Source organism: Anser anser (genome assembly GCF_964211835.1).
Source record: "Anser anser genome assembly, chromosome: 5".
Lineage (NCBI taxonomy): Eukaryota > Metazoa > Chordata > Aves > Anseriformes > Anatidae > Anser > Anser anser.
Window position 1 is genome coordinate 12,203,814 of NC_139725.1, and position 25,076 is coordinate 12,228,889.

A 25,076-nucleotide genomic window follows, 5' to 3' on the forward strand; every position below is an offset into this window, starting at 1 on the left:
ACATTAAAAAGATAAACACATCTCACTATTTTAAACACCAGTATCACTTAATGAAAATAAAAGCCAGTTATCTTTTCCTATCCTCCTATCCAGCTGAACAGCAGTAAGCTCCTACTATGTAATTTACATTTACTTGCTCTTTAAAGGAAAGAAGGAAAAAAAAAGAAAAATCTTCCTCCAGTTCAAACCAAAATGTGTTTTTTTGCCATGTGTTCTCCCTTATTAGGTTCATAATACTTTTTCATTAGCAAAAACACAGCACTATTTTCTAACTAAGGGTTCTCTCTGCTTTTGGCAAAATTTTTGCTGTCCGAGTTAAATTCTTAGAAAAACCTCAAATATAAAAAATGCAAGAGTAAGGCAAAAAAATAAATCTGGAGCTCTTTCAGTTAAGGGGAAGAGATCATCATATGCAAAAAGGTAGAAGAAAACTCCATATACAAAAACAAAACCAATTGTGCCCTTATGCAATGAACCCAAATTATATATTACAACACATCTTAATCCAGCTGTAAGAGAAACTAGTGGCAGTAATTGTACAGCCCTCCCCCTCAGAGAGAGGGAATCTTAGTTAGTTGCTTTTAATGTTATTTGTTCTTTGTGAGAAATTAGTGTAGAGCTTAAAGAAAGCTTGAAAAATCACACTCACCTACCAGTGGCCACTTCTCTTCTGAAGTTTCTCTTTGCCGAGTTTCCTTTCTGGAGACGTTACTCTCTCAATTATCACAAATATGTTTTCTGTTAAACTGCTCATGTTTCCAATTAACTTTTGTCATCTATGTCTGTTTGCCTGCCCAGCAGCCTGCTGGGGATTAACGGCTCTTACCTATATTTCTCTGCCCTCTAGCAATAAAGTAAACTGTGTATAGAGCTGCATTTTTTTAATTCAAAAATCAACAGCGGTTGAGAGCGTGCGTTTTCGGCAGCAGGAGCAGCCCAGTGAATTCAGTCCTGTAAATCATGAACCGCTGCAACCACACAGGGACTGTTTTACTTCACTTTCAGCTGCTCACTGAAGATACGGCTCTGTTAACCTCCCTCCTCTGATCCAAACCAGATCTACTAAAGATTTAAAGCACATACATCTTCATGACTTAATGTAGAATCGGGTTTCTAAGAGTACTAGAGATTCCTTAATAATAAACTCAGTCATTTCACAGGGTTATGGACAAAGCATGAATTAATGATACTTTAAAAAAATATTACCGAAGTTGGAAGATTTCCAGGACCGTTATTAACCAGTAACTATTATATTGGCTGTTCTTGCTAGTCCTCTTCCTAAGTCCAACTACCCACGTGCAGATGGAAAGAAGCATCTGCCAGTTTACAGACACATTATGCTTCTTTCACGACACTGCTAGCCTGCTGACTTCAAGGGCATTACCCCTGTTTTAGTCTAGCACACAAAGAAAAACCAAGCCACCAAACACCCCAAACAGCAATGACACTTGCTCTGCTCAAACCTGCTCAATTCAATCAGATGGATCAAGGAAGGCTGAGCAAGTGATAGTGCAGGAGTCACACTACCTGCCAGCGCAGGGGGAGTACTGACCCAATGTCACTGTGCCCTGCCCACAGACAGGAGGAAGGCAAGGTCAGAGCTACTATATAAGCTGTTGGAAATATTACTCCCTCAGCTTTTAGATGCTCTGCACCATTGCTTTTACCTTGATGCTTTTGACAGTACACTGCTGCTTTTTATTATTTTTTATTTCCAGATGTCCTCCTACCTATCAACATCTACTTCTGATTGCAACGCCGCTATGCTCTCCTTTTGTGATGTCCAAACAAGCAAGCCTTTGTCTCAGCCTGCATTCCACAGAAGACACTCAGCAATGCAACAAAAGCTTCACAAAACTCCCAACTGTGCGTCATTTGCAAATAATTTGTATAGCTTCATCTAATGAATAAATAAGAGTAATTGCCCATCTCAATACCTGGGTACTTCCACAGAAACAGCAGATTCACAGTACTTCCAAAACTAAGTCCCTAGTCCATTCCAGCCTAATAAAGTTGAACAGATCTTGACATAAAGCATACCTATGCCCATAAATCAACAGATCTGTCTGATTCATGGCCGTACACAGGCCAAATTTAGAACCGGATCCAGGGATGAACCTAATGTATAAATCAAAATGGGCAGCGAACCCTTTACTCTCTCAGGAAAACCAAGTTGCAACGAGTAATAGGGAAATTGACTAGGACAACATAAAAGTGATGCATGGAAATTCATTGATAAAGGAGCCACCTACCAAGTAGTGCTTATTACTTTACATATACCTAGAGAATACAGCAGGAAGCAGGGGGAAGAGCTATTTGTGCAGTTGGCTAGTACAAGATATGCAGCAACACAAACCCAGCGCGGGGTGCTCAGCCTGAGCACGCAGCCAATGGAACATCCTTGGAAAAGAAATGTGATCTTTTCAAAGAGACTCTTAACTAAAGTTTAAAAAAAAACAAACAAAAAACACCAAAAAACAAAAACACAAAACACCACAAGTTGTGTGTTTATGCGTAAGAACAAGGCCATTCTGCATTCCCTAATCTCAGAGCCTACCTGGAGTCTTAGCATGAGGTGCAACCTGCAGGCTGAAGCACACACCTCAGAAAACAGATACCTGAGGACCAGGCTGTGGTCCACAACCCAATTGTAAAAGTCCACCTCTAGCTCAAACACTGAGCTCACTGTTAACATGCTGCACATCAGCTGCGGGAGGAGAAACAGAAGGCAACGCCCACATCAGCACAGCCTTCCTATGAGCAATACAATGTTTTCCTGGAAGTAAACAGCAAGTGTTGTTTCACTTGGGAAATGAACTTCCTCCTAACAGCCCAGCTGAGTGCTCCACTCATTGGACATTTAGGAAAAAGGTTTTGCTCTATCAAATGAAATGGATTATTTTTCCAAATCCAAAAGCATTTTTTCCCCCCCAACAAAATCCAGAACTTTTTCATTTCTAATTTCTCTGAATGTTTTTACGTGTTTTGTTTTGAGATTTGGTTTGGTCATTGAACAATATACACTTTTTTTTTTTTCTTAAATAAACACAGCATTCAGTTTGACCCCAATGCATACACACATCTGTTTGGAGCTCAGTTGCACTTCCACTGCCAGTGGTGTAGAATGAATATAATACAATTCCATTCAGAGAGTTTCTTCTCATCTACAAACATGTCAGATAAATCAGAATTAGGACAACAATACTATGACTGTAACAACTTTTTAAAAATGGGTATATGGGGACATAACTGTAATTTTTAGAGTCTCTACCTAACGTTTTCCAGTAAGCACATTCTATGAATGCTGGATTCTACACATTTGATACCAATGAAAAAATATTTATAAACTTTGAAATATATATATATATATATATATGCGCTAAGCTGTTACACTTTGGGGAAAAGAAAGAAGATATTTTCTTACACAAACTGGATGGATTTTGATTTATTCTCAGGCCAAATACAGTGAAACTGGAAATTCCAAGTCCTCAAGTTTTTCTTAGATTCTACCATAGAATGCTAATGTAAGAAATGAAAGGTTCACCGTAAAACACACTCCTGAAAAATGGCTTCAGTTTACGAAAGCTCCAGCCTTTTTCTGATTCTCCATTTCTTTCTTTCTCACAAACAAGTCTGCTGGCTCTTTTACTCCTAAGACCAATCTTGGTAAACGAAAGGGATTCTGCTGCCAGAATGTAGATTCAAATGCTAGGTTTCCTAATGAAGCAGTAACATCAATATGTGGATAATACATCAGCATGCAAAGGGGAAAGTTTTATTCAGAGTAGCATAGGCCCTTCTTTCATGAAAAGGAGAGCAGGTTTCATGCATTCGATTAATAAGCTTATTATTTCTCATGCGTTCCTTTGTGAGGGAGATATTTTCTTTCTTCAGCAACCTGCATTAACTAAAACTGACTATAAAAGAAATGTTTTCAAAACCAAGCTACGGTCTACAATAAATAATGATCTCTTTCCTCTTTTCAAAGTCAAATCTTGGCCTGAAATCTATTTTGTTCCTAGTGTTCCTGTTAAAAAGATGTTGGTGGTCTAGTTCCAATGCCAATAAGCACTGTAGCATGGGTAAATCTGATTTCAGCTGCTCCTGCAAAGTCTTAACTGCAAACCTACCCATTTGTGATGAAAAAAAAGAATCCGAAGGCTTATGATTTAAATCTCCCACTGAAGTCTTTGAGAGCTTACGTTATAATAAGGTCAGGAGAAAATATATGCAATTTCCCATCATTTGTCATGTTCAGTCTAAGCAAGTGTACTTTGATTTGCTATAACCGAAAACTTTCAAAAACATTTTCATTACAAGCATGAAAAGCAACACAAAGACAAAGGATACTCTCATAGTTATGTCTTCTTAGAAGGGTCAAGAACTTCACACTATTTTTATTCATTTCAGAATGAATAAGCTGTCATTTTTTATTTCAAAGCTATGGGAAAAATAAGAAGTTCTCATGAAGAGAAATATCTTTTAGTCCAGCCCATAGATTAGATAACTGAGTTAAAAGGAAATCCACAACCAAACTCTAATTTAGGACGTAAAAGCAGAGCAGCTCTATGACATTATAGTGTCAGAACTGCAGAAACTGTTGTGGCAGTTTCATCATTTCCCATGTAGAGGAATAATTAGTGAGTCCTGACCTTCCCCAATCCACCAACCAGAAGACTCTCCTTCAAAACACTGCAATTAAGAGTCCTACAGAGAAAAGCTTTTTAGTTGAGCTATTCTTCAGTGGTGATTTATCATGCCTAGCGAACCCCTGAAGTATGGAAACGTCTGTATTTCTGCCAGGAACCTACTATAAAAATCAGAATCTTTCCATAACCCAAAACAAGAACAGGTAGAGCAGAATGTTCCTAACAAGAGTACCCTGGCACACAGCCCTCCCTCAAAATAAGCGAAACTCTTCAGATTCACAGAAGTTTCTATTTCAGTTGTAACACCGCTGACCCTAGAGAACTAAAGCTGTGTGGAGCAAGCAGGCTGACTGGCTGGCTTAAGGCTGGGGAAGAGGCACGGCCTCCACGGGCAAGATGACTGAATCTTTGTATTCTCTCTTCTACTCTGGCCCACAGCAAAAAGCAACAAAAATGTTTTCTCAAAGGCAGAGATTGCCAGATAGGGAAACTCTGCGTAATCTGAGAGACGATCAGTTAAGAAACATTTCGCTTTGCTGAGTACAAAAATTTCATCAAGCTGACTAGAGTTGGTTTCCTCAACTTCTATCCACTGGCCTTCCCTTTAGGGGTGATTCAATTTATTGTAATACAGGAGAAAAATTACCCTTACTCCTTGATATTTTCCATTTCATTTCCTTCCATCCTTCCTTTACTTCTTCAGCCTCAACAAGGTAGGCTATGCAACTTCAATAGCAGTTGCGTGTATTCACAACAACGTACTGTACGTCTGAAAACCCGTACCAGAGGCTGAAGATATGCCAGTCACTAAGCTTTCACATTTCTGTAAAGTTCCCTCCATTCACGCAAAGCTTCAGCATATGAAACAATAGTACTGTTGTTTACTAGTTTACATCGCCAAGACTTGGTATTTTTGCTGAGGTGAAGGGAAATAAAATTGGAGCACAGGCAATCCTTTTCTCATTGTCTTGACATAACCGACTAAGACACTTGAATTGCTTGTTGTTTTTGTTTAGTTACTGTAAAACTCAAAATGCTGTCCACATGACTGCTTAAGAAAGAAGTTGGAGGGACCTCCGTCAACCACATACCAGTTCTATTGCCATAAAATAATGAAAGCAAGTTTACTGTGCCATTCCAAACGAGTTGCACTCTCCATTTCGTCCTAGACAAATACCATTCTTATTCATTACTCTTGATTTTTCTTCTCATTATTTGTACAATAAAATCCCCCAAGATTACTCCTAAGAGGGTTATTCAATTCATTAATGAATTCCAGGCAAGGAGCTGTTGAGGAGTCTTCATTAGCCTTTACACAGAGGTGGCATCGACAATATGTATACACAGTGGCCTCAACCCAAAACACCTATCCTACAAGTTGGTAGGATATGAAATATGCCATAAACACGTTAGTGGTCTGAGAACCACACGTAGAGAACACTGACACTTGGCTATTCTGATTATTAGCACTAGCTCCATTTTGGGCTTGGAATGACCACGGAGGTAGAAATGGAATCAATTTTTTAGAAGAGAAGTGACAGGCATTAGGAAAAAACACCTCAGAAAACTCCCACTGATGAATCGATGCACCAAGCTAAGCCACCTACTAACTGAGAAATATCGTATTCTGCTCATTCAGAAGTCACATAATTGTCTAGCTGTAAACAGTAAAGTTGCAAATACCAATGTATTCTCGAACATGGGTATTCTGTTTAACCAGATGAGTCAAATCAAACCATTTAGCAATACCAGTACTTTACCATCATATATATTGACACCTATACGTGAACATACGTAAATATGTGCAAACCTATTAAACTTGTATATAAAACAGCAGATAGACAGATACTACTTTCTACACTATGGTCTTCTTCATTTCATCTTTCTGCTCAACGAAACTACTCTAAACTCCTTGACCTAGCTGTGTCACCAAAGTTCTGGTCATAGGAGTGGAAGAAAATAATTTTTTAACTTCTTCCTCTCACGCAACAGCCACCAGTGGAACAGTGTCAGGCTGGACATCTTCATGTGTTTTTTTTTTTTTTTTTTTTTTTTTTAGCATTTATCAGATCACTGGGCAAAGCTATAGACTACTTTAAGGAAGAATAATACCATATTATAAGCTAGACTTAAAATAAAAAATGCGTTGAATCCATTCAATTTCTAGGTTGGAAATCTGCAGCAGCAGATCTCTCAAGCCAGGACAACATGCAAGTAATGATCTACTACTATTCGTTACAGTCATGAAGGGTTGACCACGACGTGATGTTCATCAACCACTTCAGAAGTGGCAGTAGTTCTCTGGAGCCAGTGATGGATTCTGTAGGTGCATTTGGTTATGGACAAGGACCAGTCAAAAGGCTCAACTGAAAAGCCTCAAATGGAAGAGGCCAGAGATGCTGAAATATACTTATACCCAGGGAGAGGAGGCTTCTACTGGTGTGGTAAAAGCATACTGGCACTTACAGAAGTCTGGGATGTAGCAATACTCCTGTTTTCTTTCCTATGATTTAATAGTGAACTTCAGTTTCCATGGTTGCTCCTCTGGCACAATTCACCCAGCAATAAATTTACGGGAAATGGTAAATATTTATTTTAAAAGGAAACATCTACGAACTGTAAAGTCCATGAAATCCCGGGCCAGCTCTTCAGCTGGTATAAATTAGTGTGGTTCCACTGTCTCCTGTACAGCTCTACAGATGTGCACTGGGCTCCTTCTCAAGGTTACATTTTACTTCAAAGCACAAGGGTGTTTGGTGTTTTTTTTTTTTTTTCCTAATCCTAATGAACTGTACACTTTAGAGCATGTCATTGGCTATTTCTCTTTTTTCTTTTTTTTTCCAAAAACTTTTTTAAAATACAATTTTGGCTTGTTCCTAAGGCTTACACGAACTACGGCAAGGTTCTGTGGTCTTGCAAAGCTCCATTTCAATTGCGACTAAACCTTCAGTTAGCCTATGTTTAGGTAAAAGAGGACTTATTTTTAAATGCCAAGTTTAGCCAGTTAAAAAAGTTGTAGAATTGAACATGAATATGATTTACTGCATACTTGTGTCTTGTCCTATAAACGTGCCATACGGCTTGTTACATTCTGAAAGTCTTTAAGCTGTCTTACAGGCACACATGCAATATAAGTATGTTGCTGAAGATTCACTCAGATGAGCCAATCTTTTGAAAACATATTTGGAAAAGTGACAGGATGCAAGCAATACCCAAGGATACACAGACAAGCATGTTGTTTGACACTGACTCCCATGACAGTCACCTCATGACATAAGCCAGTAACCTTACGTGTAGGGAAATATAGAGGAAATAATCCACTCTAACTGGGAGAAATAGTTTGAGTCAATACAATTACGTGTATTAAAGTTGACTGAAATGTTCTGTACTTAGGAGAAATTAAATGCCTAAATATAAAAGCACAAATAATCAGCTATGCAACAATACTGCAGAAAAGAAATAGGAGTTACAGTATATAACAATTGCATCCCTCTAGAATGTGACACTAAGGAAAAAACAAATGTCATTCAGGAATGCATTCTGAGTGTCACATATAAAACATAATGTAATTAGTCCACCCTACTCAGCACAAGAGTAAGGCCTCACATGAAGCACTTCATCCAGCTCTAGCACCTCTCTAAAAGAGATTGACAGCCCCAAAAGAGGCCAGGAGAGATCATCAAGACAAACCAGATTTATCACAGAGAACCTATAAGAACCTACGAGAGGAAACTTGAAGTAGTAGAGTTTGTTTAGTCTAGAAAATAGAAGGCTGAGAGGAGACATCGCAAGTCTTCAAATATGTAAAGACAGTTATAAACAGGACAGAGACTGGGGGGCAATAACATGCCTAATTTTTAGCCAAGCAAAATCCTGACTCTTTCCATTGATTGTTTTATTTATTTTTAAAAGCTACCTATAATACTAAACAGACACCGGAAGGAACACAGTAAGCGACTGTCAGATCTGCCACAGGACGTTTCAGAACAGACGAGCAAACACCGCTCGGGTACAGGCACACTTGGTTTTACTGCAGAGCTGGAGCACAGACTCCGCTGTTCATTTACAGATGCAATTCCAAAAACAGATAATGTATGCTGTAAACTTATCACAATTTTAAATGCTGGTCTTTAAACAGAGTTAAAACCAGGTGTATCTGCTCTGCAAAATTGTGGCTCAAAATTGTCTAATAATAGTGTAAAGTAGTTTTAGACTAAGGAGCAAACAAAAACCTAGCAATTCTCCCAGGAAGAAAACACGAAACAATCAATCAGACTCTAAGAGTATCTTTCATGTCATCCCATGCACTTTCCTTTCTCTCTCTGTTTTTATTTTTTCCGTTAAGCCACATCAAATTCACGATATCAAAAGATAAATAAATCACAGTGGACATTTGATAAATACCTCCACTCTAAGTTTATATTTAGAAAACTTGATAGAGTTACTCCAGCATCTGCTTTTTGGTAGTGCATACAGCAGAATGGTAGGAAACACCAACTACGTTGCATCTTTTCATGTAAGGTTATGGATTTGTCAAGGCAAATTATGTAAACTTGTTTTATCATTGGTCTGACTTGCAGAGAAAGCTGTCAGTCAGCAAGGCCGGAGAGCAACTCTGGGCTGTCAGCACACGTGGGCACACAGGCAGCCTTCTAAACTCCAAGCGCAATCTGCTCTTTGCTTCGCACCTCACCGAGATGAAGCACTTGTACATTTTTAAAAGGGGGAATGACCTAAATTTGTGATGTTTTCACATTCTCTGTTGAGCCAAACACTTTTATTTAAGAGCGAAAATCCCTTTTCCGGTTTTGCGGTTCTTTTAATCTGAGGAACTTTTGCACAGTCTTATCAAGTCACCCCTTCAAAAGTAAACATTAGGCTCACTCAATTTTCTGAAGAAAAAGAAAACCGAAAACAGAGCTAAAACCACACTGGGTACTAAACAGAAGTCACAGTGACTGTTCTAGAAAGTCAAACCCCGGAATTTTTTTCTAAACCTACACAAACACAATTTCAGTCATGACGAAAGTTACGACTGCCACAAAAAAAACCTTTAACTTACAGCAATCTGTCGCAGGGGACGACCGTTTCATTCTATGAAACCACTTCCCAGCTTTCCGACATCCACACGCTGTTCAGAGGCATCTGTCCATCGCAGGACCTCCGCTGATTTCTGATATTCTGGAGCGTGCTGCTAACGCTGCTGCTGCCCCCCAGTGCGACCAGCTGGCCCCCAGCAGCCGCAGAGCTGGGCGCAGCGCTGGGGCTTTGGCACGGCCAGCAGTAGTTTCGGCTGCTCACATAGAGAAGGTCAATGCCTTTTCTGGATCAATTAAAGTATATCAGAGTTCTCTGCTGGAAATCACAGTTGCACACTGCACGTAAAGGACTATGCTCGAGACACCAGGCTTTATTTCTCATTTCTGTGTTATTTAGCGAGCCGCCTGGCTGCCACCAGGTGTTGCAGGGACCGACTGGGCAGGGAGCGCTGTGCAGACAGCGAGTCCAAAAAGCTGCAAATTGCCTTTTTGGAGTTGTATATACTCTCTCTTTCGTAAGATATCAGACACTTCTATTTCAGGACTATTCAGCCTTTAATTACCAAAAGCTATCATCCAAAATGCTAAGACTTATTACAGTAACTGTTGTTTGCTAGCTTCTATCAGCTACCAGCATTACCATGACTTTTTAAACACATGGGAGGGCACTGCAAGTGGCTTTCAGATCCCTTTAAAGGCAGGGTCCACACTGAGCTTTCTGAAAAGCTCCCCGTGAGACTAATTGGCAGCAGACCCTGGCAAGCTTCGCACGCTGCAGCAGTTCAGAGCAACGCCAGTAACAAACACAGCCTTCCTCAGAGCTTCACAAGCACGGAGCTGCACAGCAGCCACCTGCGAGATCAGATCTGGAGGCCCGGCTTTCATGTTACCTCTTCTCAGGCAGCCAAACAATCCCTTGTCTAATAACTCCTCTTGCCTGGCTACCAAAATGAACAAAACCACGGAGTACAAATGCTATTTTAGGCCCAAAAGATTCATTTACCAGCACTGGGACGTCACTGTTTTCTCCCACTGTTAAATGAAAATTTTATAATATGGTTATGGTCTCTAGCTTGAAATCATGTTGATATGAATTGGGGACAATAAAATCAGTTTATTTAAACTTTTTTTTTTTCCCCAAAGGGCAATAGCAATTTGAAATGAGTTCTCATCAGACCAGGTTGGTTATTGACATGCCTGCAAGGAAATGTTTGCGCTGCGGCTGGCAACCTGACCACCACTGAACAGGAACAGCCAGGGGGGTTGTTTGCTTTAAACATCACACTTGTAATACCGTAACAAAGCAGTCAGTCAAACCTTTCATTGTGGTCAGTGTCGTGTGATCATCTCAACCCTTAAACACCACAAAGAATGGCTTTTTCTTTGGCCAGGAAACAAGGAAGAGTAGGAGAAGAGGCGGTGCTGAGCCCTGGAACAGGCTGACCATGTGTGTGAATGGATGGATGCATGCATAGATAGATAGATGGATAATCACTTGTAACTTCGGCCATCCCAGTAACCTTTCACCAGCTCTGACTCTAGCTGTCTGGATGAACCCAACGTCTTAGCTCCCCTGCCACAGCTGTGACAATACCTGGCCCTGTACCTGCTGCCAGAAAAGTCCTTCGGTTGCAAATTCAGCCTCTACACTGAATGCTACTATAAATGGGTATAAAAAAAAAAAAGTTAACTTCTTAACAGGAATCTCTATCATGTTTTACAAGTCTCAGCTCTTTTTTTTTCACCACATTTTTTTCATTCTTATACTATTATTAGGCAGAAAGGAGAGAGTCTGCTTTTTGTCCCTGTTTATTATTATTAATTTATTGAGAGTGGAAAAACTGTGTGAGGTTAAGCAGAACATAAGGCTTCCGGTGAGGAAGACATGCAACATCAGAAGACAGAACAACTGCCCTGCCTGTCCTTGATACAGGAGCCAACCCCAGTCAGTTTGAACATCAAATATTTCATCCGGTTTTATGTGCAGCTACAGAAGAGGGCTTGTCCTCCATTGTCATGCTCTTAAATAAAAGATTTTTAATTCAAGAAAACTACTAGGATCATCTGAGTTGACCTTAAATGTATTAAGCCAAAGAATTTCATTCAGTAATTTGAGCCAAATCCTTAACCTCTGCCTGAATATCAGCTCTTGGTAGATATCAAATTTGGACTCATTATGTCTAATTTAATCCCTTTCAACAGCTAATCACCCATGTTCTTAAAAACTCAATCTAGTTTGCTGTCTGAATTGGGCTAGTTTCAAATTCCAAACAAATGGATACTCATATGAAGTCTACTGAGGTAATAAAGAGTCCTTATTAATACAAATCTCACTCCGTACAGATATCTTGTAAGTAACAAAGAAGTAACCTTTTAAACAAAGAACATAAATTTATCTTTTAAATACCTAGCTGCAAAGGAAGTTTTCCAAACCTCTAATTACGCTGTACCCTTCTTCTCATTGTTTTATGCACATCCCTTTCTTCAACGTCCATTTGAATGCTGCTGAAAACTTCAGCCTTCAAGATACTACCCCTGACACGAAAGGTGAGAACCCTGCGTTTTGATTTCACTATGCACATCTCATCTTGTTCCTGGTAAGGTCTTAGAACGCAACAATCTCAAAGTCAGTATTTTTAAATTGACTTTGGTTAATTTGTGGTTGACTTAATCCAAATCTGCTACTTTTGAATAACCTTAAGCAATCCTGAGTTTGAGAAAAGCTCAGTATCACACTGAGCCAAGAATGTATTCTCAGGTGCTTTTTATATCAATGCAGGATTTAACATGACTCCTCCAGGAGTCAGTACCAGGTGGGTTTTCATATTCCTAGCTGTGAACACTTCTTTGCAGCTATGTGAATTTAACTTTGGAGAGTCATTCCTACTGAAGCTATGATGAGATATGTCATGCCCTCTTGAACTGTACTGACAAATATAACTGCCTACATACAAAGCGCACACATTTTTAGCACACATTTGGTGTACGTAACCATAAGCCAGTAAGAAACGTTTGTTCAGCAGAGTGGAGGTTTCCATGCCAACATTTTACTAACTTGGTAAGTCAGTCCTATTTTGATACCACAACGTGAAAAAGATATACAAAGAAATTCCTTACCTGTCCTTTGAGATACACTAATCTCTCTTCCTGTTTAGCTAGGTAATACTTAATGAAGTATTAACATTTAATCTCATGTAAAATGAGATAATATTTAAAAGTATCAAAGTGTGGTAATTTCATACTTGCCAGAGCTCATAGCTGGACTAAAGTAATGTCAGCCCCTTAGTGCCGACTCCACAGAGGTTTGATGCACACAAAATTGTCATTGCCATGAGAATGTCTGATTCTCTGAGATCTGTGGATCCTGGTACTTCCCTGTATATCAGTGCTACCCTCTGTATGGGAACTATTTTAGCTGTGTTAGCAGGGTAAATATGCCTGTAACGAGTAGAACATGGTCTAGTTTGGACCATCACGGTACTACATTGCAATATACAAAGCTTTACACAACAACAGACCAGAACTGAGCATCAGCATAGAACAAGGGAAAAGATGGAACATTTAAATAAGAAAGGCATTTAGGACAGCAACAAAATATTAAAGATTTGTTCTTACCAGGTAAAACTATCAATCACAAAGCACACTTCAGTTTTGCTTTGCCTCTGCTCCCTAACAGAGTCCCTTAAAGAAGTCACTGACACTATTTAGTCAATGTCCCATCTATTTTTAATACCCTACAAAACTAACCATTTCTAACAATTGTAGAAATCACATACAAGTCCAGGTTATAAGAGACCTCTGGAGATCATTTGTTCCAACCTTCAGATGAAAGCAGGGTCTTAGATTAGTTTAACCAGGGCTCTGTCAAGGCAAGTCGTGAATACCTTCAACAAGGGAGATTCCGCCACTTCCCTGGACAAACTTTTCCAATATTTAATTATTCTTGTAGGGAAGAACTTTATTCCTACTGCCAGACAGAAATTCCCCTAAAGGAACTTGTGCCACATACCTTATGTCCTACACCATGCATTCTTGTGAATACAGCAACCAGCCTTTACATACTAAAAGACGGTGATTAAAAATATACTGCATTCCAAAAGGCATTACCTAAACTTTGAAAGAAAGAAAAGGAATGCAACATCAACCAGAGGAACACACGCTTCTCTTACTTTCCTGTAAATACAGGATATCCATACCTGGAAACTGAGACACGCAGAGCTCAGATTATAGCTGAGTCAGCAGGATCTGATTTCAGAACCCTCTGATGAGACTCATATCAGTAAGTTCGCAAGAATATGGCTATTAAAACATTTATTTCATTTCAGTGCACGAATACGTATGCATGAATTCTCTTTTTCTTAATACTTCCTGTTTATGAGAAACCTGACATTATTAGCACTGCTCTCTTCAGAAATCTGAAAAATAAACATTTCCTTTGATCTCATGTGGAAATGGTCCAAGTTTGGTAGTGCCTTTTCTCTACTGATATTTTATCTAAAATGCAATCCAAAGGGAAATGTGTCATTTTTCCCACGGACTTCTACTGCCCTCTGTAGGATTATTTTAAATAAAATATTAGGAATAAAATAGAAAATAAACCTAAGCATGTAAGCCTACCAGTCACATTACTGTATCACACCATAAACATACTGGAGATGACATTAAGTTGGCATTTCCTATAGCTTCATAATTTTAGGGATTTTACAGACTGGGGATGCAAGTCAGAGAGTAATAAACGGAATATTCCCATACAATGCTACCAGACTCTTGATAATGCAAAATGAAAACCGAGTGCCTGAAGATCAGTGAAGACAGTAGATACCTGCAGGTGTTCAGAGCTTGTCAGGAATACCCACCATTTTGCAGAACAGCAGACTGCTTTTAAAGCCTGCATCAAAGGACTGTCAATTTTGCATAGCTGTGCAAAACACTGGAACAGATTAATGAGAAAGTCCACTGTATCGAGCTCTTTACTGAAGTTGAGTGCTTCATTTTAAGTTTCATGCTTGATTCTACCTAGGACGCAGTTTGGCTCCTTCCTGCCATGGACAAAAAGTAGTTTTCTTTACTCTAAATTGCACAAGCAAATAAAGTTTTGGGTATTTCTTATTTGGTCAGCATTTTAGAGAATTAGAAGGATATGGCTACGGGAAGCCTCAAGATAACTGTTAACATATAATTCACATAGAGGCATAGAAATGCAAAGCTCATGTGATGGTTAACATTCCCTAGAAATGTTTATGATAATTGAGTTCAGTGGTGACCTTGGGAAGTGGCTGGTGCTTTTCATGTTGCAGGATGTTTGTGGTGTTAAAGGCTGTTAAAGGCCAAAAAGGTAAGCCAAAGGTATACTTACATATGCATAGACTAAATAACTTGGACTATTCAGATGTGAATTAAAAGGCTCCAATTGTATGAAGGGATCATGATGACATCAAAAACCAGAAGCCTGTGTGGATCATTACTTCCCCACAATCCAAAAATGCAATTAGATTCTAATTTTTTAATCTCTTTGTAATTTTATATGAATAAAAGCCTATAACATCAATTACACACAAAAATACCCTGTCTAGAAGGCTACAGCAATTACAAATGGCTAATCACTGAAAATAAAAGCATTTTCTATAGCATGTTGCCATTTTATGGCACATGGAAAGTGGACACTGAAATTCCCATGAGTGTGAAGGAAATTTTCCATACAAACTGTGGGGGCTAGCTCCAAAAAGCAAGTTTAAGCTATCATGCCCTAACCTCAAAGAAAGCGTCTAGAGGATGGAAATGGGTGTTTAAGTCATCCTTGCTAGAGAAGATGAGTCTTCTCTTCAACTTGAAACTGGTGTCAGAGAGCTTGTGAAGACTATGAAAGTAAAAGAAAATACTGAAGAGAAGATCATCCCTTAAATCAAGATTTGAGTACAAAGTTTTGGGACAGCAATAAGGCAGCCTATCTTGACCTAAGGGTCTGTAGTATGTCCTTGGAAAAGTAAAACAGTAAAACACCTTGCAAGTGAGTTATAGGAAGCTATTCTTATTTTACGTTGCATTTACGTATGAGCACTCACCCAAAACATGGGAAATACCCAGGCTTTGCACCCTCCTCAACAACAGTCAGCTCAAACACATCCTCCCAGGCTTCCATGCTATAAGCTGTGGGGAAGCGATAATTGCATTGACATTGGCAGGAAGCTATCCCACTTCATTAAAAAGAAAAAAAAAAAAAGATATGCAAAGTCCATGGAAACACAGAAGAGTACCACCATTCTGTGGAACAAAATGGTTGGAAGACAGGAAATTTGAGTTCTTCTCCTAGATGGTTCCTTAGTTCCTGTGTCTGACTGACAGCCCTCCAAATTGTTTGAAAGCCCAAGACCCCCACCTGCTAAATGGTAGCCCTACCCAAGGGCCACAGATAACCACTTCTTTCACTCATCTCTTGTGATCACTGTTGGAATTCTAAGCATCTAGAGAAGTTCCAATTTGTAAACACAGTTGCTCATGGACTTCTAAGTACTTAAGGTGTTAAGTGGAAGCCTTGAAGATCTCACCCCTGGATTTATACACCCAAAGCACACAGTGATTCCTGAAGATCTTCTTAGATCTGGACCTCACTCCACGACAGACAAATTATACCACCACATGAAAAGCATGCAGTTCCTGAACACATGTAGACACACCAGAGTTACAATACTGAATCAGTTAGTATGAAGTCTGTAACAGGTGCTGAAATGAACAGGAAATTACATGTGTAATCCTAACACATTCTAATTTCATAAATCATTGTAAGTTATGCATTTCAGCAGACGTATATTCTAATGACTTCTACCAAACTGATTTTTATTTTCATTTTTGAATGCTTTGAGATTTTTAGATTTGACAGATTTCCAGAAGTGAATAGCCAAAAGTTTAGACACTGATTTAATGCTGCAAGATTTCAACAGGTTTCTAAATAAACAAACAAACAAAATCAGTCCCCCTATCATTTTACACGCAAAAAACTTAAGCATCAACTGTCAGCAGCTGTCAATTAGTTCTACAGCTCAAGAGAAAGACCACATGTATACTGCAAATGCTATTTTCATAAAGCTCCAAAAAATCCAAAAAGAATAGCGTACCAATATTGTATTATTTTAAATTATCTGTTAGCATTCAATTATTGACTGTTACATGGAAAATTAAACCATATAAAAATCGAATGAGTCTGTCATTAGGCATGACAAGGATCCTGAGGTGTGAATTTTTCTTTTTTCTTATTGGCACACAACAAATAAATCTTATTTGTCCAAACGTTGTAGTGTGCACACAACCAGAAGGACTTTAAAAAATAAATAAATCTATATCTACTTAAGTGTCTGTGAATAGTTCATTTTCTCAGAAATCCTACTTGATGTATTTCTGTTATGTTTTTCCTATGTGTTAAAGCAACGGTAGTTACATTTATTCATGTCACAGAATTTTTCTCTGAATCCATCCATCCTTGCTTGTAAGAGAAAGCTGAACTTAGCTTTGCAAAAAAGGTTTTAGTTCAACTGCAAAATCTCCAGAAGTCTGTTACATATAGCATCTCCCACAGCTTCTTTTTTCTTCTGAAAATAAAGAAGTAAAAAAAAGTGCTTTTAAAACATGCTCATTATCTACACTGGCCTGCGTACTCTTGGGCGAAGGGCAGACCCACAGTTTTCATCAACCCTTGTATTTACATCCTTCTATCTAGGAAACGGCCCGAGTACACCAACTGCTTCTTCCTCTGTGCTCAGAGCCGATCACAGGAGACTTCAGAAGCACACTGGGAGCTACAGTCAGCTTTATTTCTGTGACTTGGACTTCACACTCCAATTTCTTTCAATGTTTGCAAATGTCATCTGGCAAAATCAATTCAGTTCCCAACGTTCAGGATAAGCAAAGCCCTGCAACATTCCAGGTCTTTATGATAGAGAATATCTCCTTATGTGTACTCCTTTGCTAAGAGTACACATATATCTCAACATACACACTGGCTTGCATGCATCCAAGAATCTATTATTGTTATACAACAGCATAATAGTTTTAGATGTTACATAAATCCTTTCTAGATTTCTTGAAAACCAGTGGTCTCATCATTAACTGACTAGTGGAATATTAAAAAAAAAAAAAAAAACAACAACTAGGTTATTTATTTTCTAGTAGCTAGCTATTCCTCCATGCTCCATTTACTGTCCTTTTCATTTCTGATGTATTCTGTTTCAATTAATGCACTTTCTTTGCCACAAGACACAGACGACTGACTAACAAGACAGTTCGCATTTGGAGAGAAAGGCCACAGATTATTTAAAGGCTGCAAATTACATCCTACTTTGTAAGAAACTATTCAAATGTAACACACCAAAGGCTACCTTCTATCATGAAGTGATCACTCATGCCAAAACAGTCTGCCAAAACAGTCAGATTTCTTTTTCTCCCGTTTCCTTCTCCAAAAACACGTAACAGAGCTAGTACTGTGTAAAGGGATCAAAATTTACCACAAGAGAGCTGACTGACACACAACATGGTCGTGTAAGTCTCATTTCCTTAGGCAAACTTCAGGATATGGGTCAGAAAACTTGAATTGTCTTAGCAGTTTGACAATAAACTTGTCTGGCAATGTTACAATTAATGTAAAATAAGCCAAAAATTTGTCAGACCAACTGGTTTTGTTTCTCATGGATGCAAACCAACTTTATGTCATGACTGTGTTTTTAAGTAAAGGTCAAGTTCAACTTACATAAGCCCTTTTTTTTGGAAGGCCATAATTTATGACTGGATTTTTTTTTAATTTTTTTTCCCAGAACCAAAGTTCTGAGTATTTTATGCAACATATAAAGGCCATGAACCTCAAAAACAAAACAAAAAACCAACTAAAACTTCTTTCAGGCATTTGCAACACTGAGAGGAAGCAGATTATCGTGTATGCTTCTTCAGTAACCACTTTATCTTACTGAAGAGATGGATTACAATGAGGAATGAGTGTTGCAGAGCTGTCTGCCTAAACAGTTGATAGTCAAGCTTCCCAGTTGACAAATGACTGTTATTTCTCTGTATGTGAGAGAGAGGAACTAGGCAGAAGACCAACGGCAAGATTTTTCTCTGAAAACGAAGAAAAGAAAGTCAAGGCTGAAACCAGCACTTGACTTGCCTTATTTAGTCATCTTGGTAAGCTGAGGGGAAGCCAAGAGAGTTCAAGTTCTCTCTTGACGGCAGCTGCCGGCTTACCACCCACCCGTACACAGGTACCGATCGCCCAGCCAACCGATGCACGCCCGGGCCGGGCCGCACCGCTCGCCGTGCCTCACCCGTCCAGGAGCCAGGGGACACCAGCACAAGGCCTGGTATTGACGAGGGGGACCGGGGAAATATCTCACAGGAAAATAAGGCTCCATCAATTCTAATGCCCTCACTTCTATGGTTTGGGCTGTAATTGCTAGATAGGGTAATAATCCAAAATTAAACTCAGGCATAGGGCATGAGGGTCTGGAGAAGGAAAAACACATTTTCCCGAAAAGAAACAAGCACGAGAACTACAGGCAAGTTGAGTCAGCCCAGTGCTTTTCTCTCATTCAAAATACTCACTACTGTTAACAGAAGTTATGCACATACAACACGGAGACTTGAGCCTAAAGGCACACTGCCAAATGGCTGCAAGAAGACAGTATTGAAACACAGTATGGATCTATCTTTGTAAGGGCAACGACTTTGTTAAGGGCACAGAATTAGCTGCCAGCCTAAGCCAACAATTTGACCGTAGCAGACTAGAATAATCTACTCAGTTTTCACCAGTCATGTCCTCCAAAACTCTGCTGGTTAATGCCGCATTATAGCGCTCAGAGCTACAAACCCGAGCTAATGAATTCTGTCAGATTACTAACTTAGTGAATAGACACAAAGTCAGTAAATGCCATTCAAAAAGCAGCAGTACAGACAGAACACAGTACTCGCCATTTCTGATGCATTGCCATAGACACGGTTTCTCGGCAACATTTATAAAAAATACATCATGTTCCTGCCTTCGAACCCTACACTACATGACTCTTGAAATAAAATTTAAATAATGTATTTTAAGCACCTTTGACAATAGTGGAGGAAAGGAAAATAAATGGTGCTATTTATCATACAAAAACATCGAAGAACTCTTCAGTGGTCATTTTCCATTCCTGTCAAACTACTCAACAAAATGCCTTATTGTTGGATTAATTTTCTACTCCCCTTTGTCTGTTTTTGACACAAAATGAAAAAGCCTGTTTCACCAGCGCCAGTTTTTCTTGAAGCTATTCTTTTGTGTGTACCTTCAGGACAGCAAGTCATAACCTCAGTTCTAGCAAAGAAGGATTTTAGCTTTTTCAAGAAAAGCCAGCTGCTTCTTATATTGTAAATGTCATCTTTACAGCATTCAAGGACCAAGTATCTTCCTCCTGAAAGGAAACTCCCTAAAACAGAGCAAGCCTTCAGAGGTCCCAACAGACCAATGCCATTTAGACCCCACCACATGGTGTCCTTTCCTTGTCCTTGACTGGCATACCAGGCTGAACAATCAGAGAAACAGAGGCTGCAAGTACTACTGAAGACTTACATAAGAAATTAAATTTCTGTTTATAATTTACAGTTAGTTTTTATTTCTTTCAGTCTCGAACAAAAATAATTTCTGTTAACTGTTGCAACAGAACCCAGGCCAGCTATACTCTGCTGATATTTTAAGAGACTCTGGTGTAGGGGGTATCTACCCCCGTTAGCTGGGAAGAGCCTGTGCATGGCTCATGCCAATGAACAGGAGGGCTGCCTCAGGAGCATCTTCAAACAGAATAACAAATCAGGTAAGAATATCACCAAAATCCCTTTTCAGGTTTAAAAGCATCTAGGGCTCTTCATGCCACGTCTCTTTTGAAACAGACAGTCCTTCGGGGCTCAAATCCTTCTGTTATATTTTTGAAATTTATTTAGGGTTTCTTTGTTTTTATTCAGGCTTAATACCAAGATATGATAGTTGTTTTGAGGTTCTTGGCCATTTTGAAACATAATGCAGATTGCTAAAAAGTTTTTTTGTTAAAAAAATGAAAAGCTAAACACATCCAGGCCGTTTATGAAGCTTTCTCACTTGAACATTAACACTTTTCTTCTTTTAGCAGATTTGAACACACTTTTCCTTTTTAGTATCAAGCCAACAAAATCCTGTCTGTGACGTTTTGTAGAAGCTCATTCTGAGGGAGATGAGCAATAAATCATCCTGCTCATCCTGAAATAAAAAGATCCCTTGATAGTATCAATACTACGGTATTCTGCAAGGACACAGTTACAAGCTATCATTTGGTTTCATGGCTGAGAAATGACTACGTTTTACTGAAATCAGACGGTAAATCTTAAAAAAGTTACCACAGAAAAATTCAAAGTTGTAAATGCTGTAAAGCAATCAAGCTTGTGGAGTCAGTTTTACAAAGGACGAGTTATCTTGGGGAGAAGGAAGAGATGAACACCACACTGCTGTCAGCACCAGTAGCTTTTGCTTGGTGAGAGGGATGGTTAAGACAATGATAGAGCCAATATGTTGAAGTGAGAGCAAAAATACTAAAGAATTAACAAGAAAGGAGGAGTTACAGAATCTAGGAGAAAAAGAAAGACTGCTTACACTGTAAGCCACTACCATTTTTAATGACTATAATCTAAATTTCTATAAACTGTCAAATTTAATTCTGCCAAGGAGCTAAGTTACTGTTATTTACTTATAACAATAACTAAAAACAGTGAATTTATTTTTTTCTACATTATGCTAAGAAGGAGAACTAAACCTAAATGACAATATGAAGGATGTCCAGGCAAACATTCCTTCACTAATCTGCTTTTTAGGTATCAGGAGTACTGAACTTTATAAACTGAAGACCTGGTGGGGAAATTTCTTTTTATGACAAGTTACCTAGAAAAATACAATGGATTCCACAAGTTTAGAAATAATCTGATTATCTATACCGGAGTCAACTTAGATGACAATAGAAATTTTCATTTTATAAAATACTGTCATTGGAGAGTGCTTTGTTCCTAACTGTAGTTCTACAAGAGGCTGATCAAGAAAACATGAAATTAGTAAAACGATTGCCATTAATTTAAACTAGATTGACACTGAAATCCAAAAAAAGATTTTCACTAGGTAGTCACTGAAGCCAGCTCTGATCCAGAGGGACTGATTTCCCTTTTGAAAACATGCTTAAACTAAGTATATTTTGGGAAGAACTCAAATGCACCTGCACGCTAAAACTTCATGACTGCTAGTATTTAACCTGTTTTTAACCACCTTTTAATCCTTATTAGTACAGATATATTTAGGTATATGAGAAACAATCATTCATCTACCCTTTCATATATAATTGCCATATGTGCTGTTACACCTTTTCTTTGCCTACTGCCTGCTGTAGAAATGATATCTTCTTCCCAGTGTAGTCACAATAAAAACTTATCAGCCTCAGTCACGTGGAAACGTTTATTAAAAATTTACTTGGAGAACGCACCACTTATTTTAGAAGTGTGTAAGAGTAAACATCAAGTTAAAGCTCTATAAGGATTTGTTTTTGCAAAGAGCCCCTTACCACTTTGAGATACTCTTACAACTTCTGGAACTTAGTGGAAAATGCAATTTCCTCTGAATAAAACCACTATTCAGAAAAACTGAGAATGCAAAAAATTCAAGCACTCACCTTTTTCATTGCTACCTGTTGGTGTTGGGGGGAGAATTCCAGGCTTAGACTTGTCGTAATTGTTAAAGCTCTGGCTGCGTCGATTGTTGGCACTAATAGAACCACGAGTCTTGGTCTCACTGCCTGCAGCGGACACCCTCGTGGTAGGGCCTGGAAGCCTGATGAAAGAATTACAATAAGATTAGATATACAAAGAAGAACTCTGAGAAAGCAACTGTGGAATACCATGAGTAAGCTGAAAAGAAAAGGATCGACACCACCAACATATTTTTTAAGGTCTTTGTCCTTATGAAAGAACAAATCAAAAAATCATCCTAGATGAAAAATACAAGGTAAACCAGTTCAAGTCTGAATTGCTTCACATCAGGCAAAAAAAAAAAAAAAAAAAAAAAGAAGAGAGAACCAAAACCATTTAGTCAGATACTTTAATATCTTTCCATGAGAGTTTTTGGCTCAAAAAATTTCAGGATCCAGTTCTAAAATTCCTGCCTACGTTGACTAATAGCAGAACTGGCAAACAGTTAAGTTGTTTCTAATAGACTCAACAAAGAATATACTTAACTACCTCCCACCGAGTAAGGTGATATAATCAGACCTTCTCTATATAGCTCCTTCTTCCATGATTCAGCTTTCATTAATGGTCACTTGCTGTACATCTTGTAAATCAGAAATAGCTGCAGTATATTCAGTGCAGTAATAGCACTGCTGCAAGCTTAAGGCCAAACGAGACACTACTATTCTTAGACCAGATTGCTGAACAGGGCTACGCTTATTTTGGAAATAACAATGAGATAGAATACGGCTGCCTTTTTCCTTGTAGGGAAGCACATTACAGCTGTGGTCTGAAAGCTACAAAGCCTAATGGCCAAGCCCAGCAAAACATTAACTGGATTTAATCTGCACCCATAAAATCACACAAAGCTTATGTTTCCCCTCTTAGGGCAGCCACATAGTCAGTAAGCAGGTATAAGCTTCTCGTTTAAACTGAAAAAGGATGGCACAGCAAGCTGTTTCAGGGAAGGACTTTCCAATTTTGCATTTCCTTACTGTAGCCCATATTTAAAAGATTTAGATATTTACCTAGAAAAAAAGGCAGTTCAGATACTGGAACAAGTAGACAGGAAAGGATACTTGTTGCATGCTTTTCAGGCAAAAGGGGACTGGTAGAATTTTCTAAAAAGCCTGATGAGTAGGAAAGCCACAGGCATCGCATCTCAGAACAATGTGTGTGCTTGAGTCCTTCAAAGTCAATGTTTATACACGCAGTTGCCATGTCTGCACTGTATTTTGTGCGCCAATGAGCATATTTCCACATTCCAAATTGATGAAATATAAAACATTGAAAGATTTATTAGTTACTCAAAATCCACACAGAAGAGAATTAGTGAAACAGCTCACAGTTTTGAAAAGCAACAAGATCACATTAAGGATTAAAAGATAGTATCAGTTCGTGTCACATACAGTAGCACTGAAGGGGACTTCTCTGTGCTGTCTTTGTATTTTCTGTACAGAAGAATCTCTTTAGCACTGTTCTGTATAAAATAAAATAGTCAATTTGTCTTAAATAACCTGTGCCAATAATAGGCTGAAATGCAGAAGTCCCAGTTATCTGCAAGAATGGGGACGCAACAGACCAAATCACTGCTGTGCCCATGGGAAGGAAAAGAAGCCAGGAAGGAGTCTGGCAGCACTTCCTAAACAAACTGGCTTCTCAAAGACTAGTGAAGAAATAGGAAATAGGGAAAGAAACATGAAGGAAAAGAACAAAAACGTCAGCAGCTGCATGCACATGCTTTCAAAGCTCAAAATGGGAAAAAACATCAGGGCATCATTCAACTACGAAAGCAAAAAATCATTCACAAACTCAAATCACCGCAGATCTGTCACAGCACATCATGGTTCTGAGGTTTACTTTGTTGAAGCCTTTTAGACAAGCCCCTCAATTTAGCCAGGAAGAGCATCCTTTTTCAACACTGGGGGGTGCTAGGAAGTTGTACATGGCCGTAACTGCAGGAAAGTGCAAATGGGAACCCCCCAGAGATGCTTCACCACGGTAGAGGAGACTATGCGGGAAGAAGCAGGGATATCGCAGGGGAAGGAACAACTGCTCTTCGTAACAACTGCCACGCTGCTCTTCTGTAGGTCTTGGGGGGCATTGGGGGGGGGCATTGAGACAAGAAAGTTCCCTAAGAGCTCGTTTTGCTTCATAGGAAACAAGCTAGGTTTCTCATGGGTAGGGAGAACACACAAGATACCTCAGCTGTAAGTTTCTACAGAAGGACGAAACACTGCGAGTAGGGGCCGAGCACCGCAGCGGGGCCACCAGAGCACCCAGTACTAGAGGGGAGCTTCCTAGTGTCTGACAGGAGGCAAGGCACATGTCCCCATGATGGGCAGGAGAAAAGGCTCCCCACACATGGCCATGCAGGCTTTGCAAATCTCGCATTTTAAAGTAAAGGAAGCTACTCAAAGCTTGTGACCACTCAAGAAGTGGCAAGTTTTAAACGCAATCAGGACTGTCACTGCCAATAAAAACACAGAGAATAAAAAACATATGAGCTAAGAAAAACTCTTGAAGAAAGTATAATCTCTCCTACTTTTTTTTCCTGTAGTTTAACGGACTGATCTTTTTAGCCCATACTTTTGGTCTTAGGCCAAAATATTTTAGTGGCATTTGTGAAATCTAGGAAAAAAATCTA

The 25,076-nt window shown here is 39.0% G+C and overlaps 1 protein-coding gene across 26 annotated transcripts in view; it reads right to left on the reverse strand.

Moving 5' to 3' along the window:
* Positions 1–25,076, reverse strand: part of NAV2 (neuron navigator 2) — a 425,654-nt gene that overhangs the window by 113,975 nt on the left and 286,603 nt on the right. For 24 of the 26 annotated variants that reach the window (XM_083840326.1, XM_083840308.1, XM_083840331.1 and 21 more), the window contains one exon: positions 22,378–22,535. In XM_083840326.1, coding sequence (XP_083696452.1) covers positions 22,378–22,535 — 158 coding nt within the window. Of the gene's footprint in view, positions 1–649; positions 9,680–22,377; positions 22,536–22,972; positions 24,946–25,076 lie in introns of those variants that run through there. The other 2 variants (XM_083840323.1, XM_083840324.1) reach the window with 2 other exon arrangements.